Here is a 5,810-nt window from a genome sequence, read left to right on the forward strand (position 1 = left end):
CCTCTGACTTCCGCTGGGAGGGAAGGACTTTGATCTGAAGCGGATGGTCCCAGGTCAGTTCATGGAGGAGACGCAGGACCCAGGATCGAGGTGCGGATCCTGCGGGAGGTCACAGAGAACTAGACTCCAGAACAGAGCTCCTCCTCCCCACTCCGGGAACCGGAAACCGACCCCTGTAGTCACCCCTAGGAGACCCCAGAGTGGCCTGACGGGATGTGGTGTGTTCTGACTTCCGCCTTGGCACGCTGAGAGGGGAGGCTGGTCTGAGGCGGTGCGGTCTGCGGTCAGTGGAGGAAGAAGACTTGAAGGTAAAGATCCTGATATCAGAATAGGGATGCGGGGTTGGGCGGCGGCCCTACCCCTTCTATCAGCCGTGGGAAGCTTGGGAATAGCTTTCTCATTCTCTTTTTGTCTTTTTAGTCTTAACGTCTCAATATACATTGTAGTTGATTTTCGTGTCCCTTTACCCGTTCCTCTTCCCCCCATTACTCCCCACATCATATCGGTTCACTTGGAACAGCTTTTGGACTTGGGCTACACCCTGGATTTGCTCTCGGGAATCTGAGAGACGTGCGTCCTTCGTCTAAGGGGTGTGGCATCAGATCAGCCGAGGGAGGGTACCCAGGCCCTGCCAGGCGTCACGGTGCGGATTCTGAGTGAGTGGTGAGGGGGACCTACTTCAGAACACAGAAGGGCCCCCACGGGAAGCCGCGCTGTCCCCACTGTCAGCTCCGATAGACTCCAGGCAGTGCTGTTCCACTGAGAGTACTCTCATCTTGACTGCGGGTTCTCAGGGAGGCGAGGGCATTGGATGAGGAGGCTGAACTAGGGTTAGCAAAGAGAAGAGTCCCAGGCCCTGCCACTTGGTAAGGCGAGGCCTCGGATGCCAGGACACAGGCGGGTCAGCCCTGCCCCTGCTGTCAGCCTTGGGAGAAACCAGGCATGGGTGTCCAGATATGGTGCCCCCTCACTTCTGTCTCAGGGATCTCAGGGAGATGAGGAGCTGCGTCTAAAGGGAGCAGCCTCAGGTCAGCAAAGAGTCCCAGGCCCTGCCAGGAGTCAAAGTAGACCTTTGGTGAAGACTGAGGGGAGCTCCCACTCCAGAAAAAAGGGACCTCACAGGGTCTGGGTGTTGCCTGTTGTCAGCCCTAGCAGAGTCCTGGTAAGGGTGGCCAGATGTGGCATGCTCTCGCTTTTGCCACAGGGTGGGAGTGGGGAGGGGTTCTTAGGGGGCTGAAGCATTGGTCTCAGGGAGTGATACCAGGTTAATTCAGGAACATGATTCAGACCCTGCCAGAGGTAAATATGAATACCCTGAGGAAGGACTGAGGGACCCCTACCCCCAGTGACAGTTCTGGGAAACCCCAGGAGGGACTTTAGGTGGAGGCAACCCTTCATTTTCTGCTTGGTGGTGTCAGGGAGGTGAGGACCTTGGTCTGAGCTGAGGGGCCTGGACTCAGGTCAGCAGAGAGGATTCTGGGTCCTGCCAGGAGTCAAGGTGAGAATCCTGAGGAAGGACTCAGGGGACCTCCCACACCAGAGGAAAGAAGCTCTGCCACCCTTACCAGCATGGTGCACCTGCACTTTTAATGTGCATGTTCTCAAGGAGAGGAGGAGCTGGGTCAAAGGATTAGAACTCGGGTCAGTACAGGGAAGAGTGCTGGGCCATGCCGAGATGCAAGGTACAGACTTCAGGTACATCCCACACCAGAACAGACGGAATTCCAGTCCCGCCCTGCCACTTTTGTCAGCCATGAGAGGGTACACAGCATAGTGGTTGGCTGGGGCGCCCCTCACTTCCTCCTTTAGTACCTTATGAAGGTGAGACTTTGGTCTAAACGAAGGCGGCCTCAGATCAAAAGAGGGAGTTGTTTCAGTCTCAGCTAGCTGTCAAAGTTAGGACTGAGGGGACCCCCTCATCTCAGGACAAGTAGATTCCACACTTGCTGTCCTCCCTACGGGGCCCTGGCAGATGTGGCCAGATGTGGGCCCCTCACTGCCCTTTGTTTCATATCAGGGGTGTGAGCTCTTGTTCTGAGAGTTTCTCAGGGCAGCAGAAGGGTTGGGTCTGGGTCCTGCCATGGGAAAGGTGAGGGCTCCGAGTGAGTATGGAGGGGACCATTCATTCACCACAGAACAGTGGGGACCTCACAGAGTCCGGCTCACCCCTCCTGTCAGCACTGGGAGCCAAAGGTGTCCTTGCAGTCTGCAGCCTGAGGACCTCCTCTGTTCCTCTTACAGGAGCTCCAGGAACTGAGAGGTGAGACCTTGGTGTGAGGCAGTGTCCTCAGGTCACAGCAGAGAAGGCCCAGGAGTGCAGGAGTCAAGGTGAGGTGCGTGACCTGAATGAGTACCAAGGGCCCCACCGGCCCCGGGACAGAGGGGACCCCGCAGCACCCGGCCCCAACCACAATACTGTCAGTGCTGGAGCCTCAACGTCTGGTGGCTGCACCCTGAGGAACCGTCTCATTCCCCCTTCAGGTCCACAGGAGACAGGCCGACCAGGAGGACAGGAGCCCTGTGAGGCCCCAAGCACCACCTAAAGACAAGACCTGTGAGTAGGCCTTTGTCAGAGCCCCCTAGGATGTGGTTCTAGGCTGAGGCCGCTCACCTGCTCCCTCCCTCCCCCAGGCCTGTGCGTCCCCATCGCCCAACTCCAGCCCACACTCCTGTCTTCTTCCCAGGCCAGAGCCATCATGCCTCGCCCTTCAAAGCGTCGGCGCTGCATGCTTCAGTCCCAAAGTGAGACGCAGGCCGTCGTGGATGCACAGCTTTCGGAGGCTGAGGAGGAGGATACTTCTTCATCCTCCTCTACCTGCTCCTCCTCTTTTCCCTCCTCTTTTCCCTCCTCTCCCTCCTCCCCCTCCTCCCTTTGTCCTCTACTCTCAAGCAGCCCAGAGGGGGAGGAGGAGATGTTTGCTGCTGAGACACAGAGTCCTCCCCAGAGTCTGCAGAGAGCCGGCTCCCCCCTCACTGCCGCTGCCTCCACTTCATGGAGTCAACCCAATAAGGGCTCCAGCAGCCAGGAAGAGGAGGAGCCGAGCACCTCGCAAGACCCTCAGTCCTTGCCCGGAAATGAGTTTGATAAAAAGGTGGATGATCTGGTAAATTTGCTGCTCCTCAAGTATCAGATGAAGGAGCCGATCACAAAGGAAGAAATGCTGAATGGTGTCCTCAGAAACTACGAGGACCAATTCCCTGCCATCTTCAGCGAAGCCTCTGAGTGCATGCAGCTGGTCTTTGGCATTGATGTGAAGGAAGTGGACCCTGCCGGCCACTCCTATGTCCTCGTCACCACCCTGGGCCTCACCTACGATGGGATGCAGAGTGATGACCAGACCATACCTAGAACGGGCCTGCTGCTATTTGTCCTGAGCATTATCTTCATGGAGGGCAACTGTACTCCTGAGAAGGAGATCTGGGAAGCGTTGCGTGTGATAGGGGTGTATGCTGGGAGGGAGCACTTCATCTTTGGGGAGCCCAGGAAGCTCATCACTGAAGTTTGGGTGCAGGAAAACTACTTGGAGTACCGGCAGGTGCCCGACAGTGATCCCGCATGCTATGAGTTGCTGTGGGGCCCGCGTGCCCACGCTGAAGCCAGGAAGATGAAAGTCCTGGAGTTTTTGGCCAAGATCAATGGGAGCGATCCCAGATCTTTCCCACTGTGGTATGAGGAGGCTTTGAGAGATGAGGAAGAGAGGGGCCAGGCTAGAAATGCCACAGTAGATGATACTACTGCCATGGCCAGTGCCAGTTCCAGTGCCACCAGCGGCTTCTCCTTCCCCAAGTAAAGTCAGGCAGATTCTTCGCCCTGTTTTAAGTCAATGATCTTCCCAGTCAGTGATCTAAGTAGTGGCGGGCCAGGCTGGGGCAGGGGGAAGTACAGTGTTATAACCTCATTGTCTTCGCATTTTATTTGGATAACTTGGGGACTTGTCTTCTTTTTGTTATTTTGAAATGTTATTACTTTGACTAGAAGGTGTATTAGCTTCGCAATCTAAGTTTACCGATGGTGTTGGTCACACAATTATTTGTTGTTTATCCAGTTTGGAGAAAGAGTTTTGCTGTTTTTGTGAAACATATTGGGAAGCCTTCCATCTTATTTGTAATCTGTAACAAGGTGCCAAGGCATTGGGATAAGACTGCCATGGAAATGTAACAGAGTGTATTAGTAAACTGGAGAAAAAGATTTACAAGGGTTCATTTTTTTTATTTCCTTACTGTTTTAGTCTATCATTCTGTACAATTAAAAAATATACAGCTGGATCTTGTTCGCTTCTTCAAATCAAAATTAAATTGTAATCAATGAAACCCCTGCTCACTGGTGCATCTCTTCCCCAAACATTCATTGAGCATCGCTCTCTGGAAGGCCCTGTGTTAGTCGTGGAGATACTAGGATAAGCCAGACCCACGTCTACCTACAGAATGGGGGAGCCTAGGAGCAGCCAACATATTAGGAGTGTGGTGAGATGTCCTCTAAATCCTACAGAACAAGTAGATAAGGATTGGCCAGAAGGTGGGTCTCCAGGTGAGAGCGGTCGAGTGTGAATGCCCTGAGCCAAGGCAGCTTGGGAGTTCAGGCATCTGCACCTCCCTCTGTGGGAGGTGTCTGCACTGAAGCTGGGTGGTGGCAGGGGCCAGGCTCTCAGACGCTGTGTCTTAGGACTGAGAGCAGAGCCTGGATTGAAAAACTGCTCTGAGCAGGTCCTTTTGGATGGTGGACCAAGCAGAGAGAACTCTCCACCTGGGGCAGGTATGGGAGGTGTCCTGCACTCCTGTGCCAGTGCGACTGAACACAGCGCAGGAAGCAGGTGATTTGTACCCACCACCTGCAGGGATATCTTGATAAATAAGGCTGTTAAGGGATGCCCACAAGTAAGCTGGCTCCATTAGAAGAACGTTTTATTTGGGTTACCTTTAGTGTAATTTAGACAACTCCAAGCAAGTGTGAAATAATTTTGGGTGGGAGTGAAGTGAATGATAATTGTGGTTTGGATGGAAAAGCAGCTGAAGAGAGAGGGAAGGAGTTGGTCCTTGACTCAAATTCCGGGAGCTGTGAGGGTCATCCAGCTGGGAAATGCTCTCCCACAACCACGTTAGATAATAGACCCTCTGAGAGAAACAATTCACGGAGTCATTTGCAAAGCAGCTTTTTTGGCTGACTTGGCATCCCATACCCTATTGAGCGGCATATTCTGAGATGTACTGGAGAACAACCACCACGACAAAAATTCGCGAGGAAAGGGTGGTAGGGTCTGGGGGTGAAATAATACTAGAAATAACTGCCAGTCACTAAAATCCAATATACACCAGGTACTCTGCCAGGTGCTCTACATGAGGTACATACGTTCCAAAGTCCTGTTGGGCAGGGCTTATCAAACCCGCTGCACGGATGGAGATCCTGAGGCTCGTAGGGCTTGGTAATTTCCCAGGACCACATGGCTAGCAAGTGACATGGCTGGGACTAGACCCTTGGCCTAAATTCATCTAGAGCCCACTCTGTTTTTACTCCTCTCAGCCAGAGGCAGGCCTTCTGACTCATAATTCGTTTCTCTTCTCAGCACTGCATAATGTCTCTCTGGTAACAAAAAGAAGGACCCTGTGGCCAAGGTACTAAAAGCAGGCCTAAATAAGGTGCCAATGAGAATGAAGCACAATCTGGGGATAGTGTGCGGACTTTGTTAACCTAGGGTCCTCCTGTCTCGGTCCCCAGGGTGCCTTAAGAGCTGACTCTATCCAGGAGCCAGCACTTCCGTCTGGCCCCCAGCACTTTCCTGCATCACTGTACCCTTCACCTGGTTGTGTCCTGT

The 5,810-nt window shown here is 53.4% G+C and overlaps 1 protein-coding gene across 1 annotated transcript; it reads left to right on the forward strand.

Annotated features, from left to right (window-relative positions):
- The first annotated feature begins 2,696 nt into the window (after nt 1-2,696).
- Nucleotides 2,697-3,791, forward strand: LOC134367642 (melanoma-associated antigen 10-like). Its single transcript, XM_063084385.1, has one exon. It carries the CDS (start codon nt 2,697-2,699, stop codon nt 3,789-3,791), a length of 1,095 nt encoding a protein of 364 aa, XP_062940455.1.
- Nucleotides 3,792-5,810: the final 2,019 nt, after the last annotated feature.

Source organism: Cynocephalus volans, chromosome X, assembly GCF_027409185.1.
Source record: "Cynocephalus volans isolate mCynVol1 chromosome X, mCynVol1.pri, whole genome shotgun sequence".
In the NCBI taxonomy this organism is placed as follows: Eukaryota; Metazoa; Chordata; class Mammalia; order Dermoptera; family Cynocephalidae; genus Cynocephalus; species Cynocephalus volans.

Coding starts and splice junctions, on each gene's coding strand:
- LOC134367642 (XM_063084385.1), top strand. CDS start 2,697: ATGCCTCGCCCTTCAAAGCGTCGGCGCTGCATGCTTCAGTCCCAAAGT.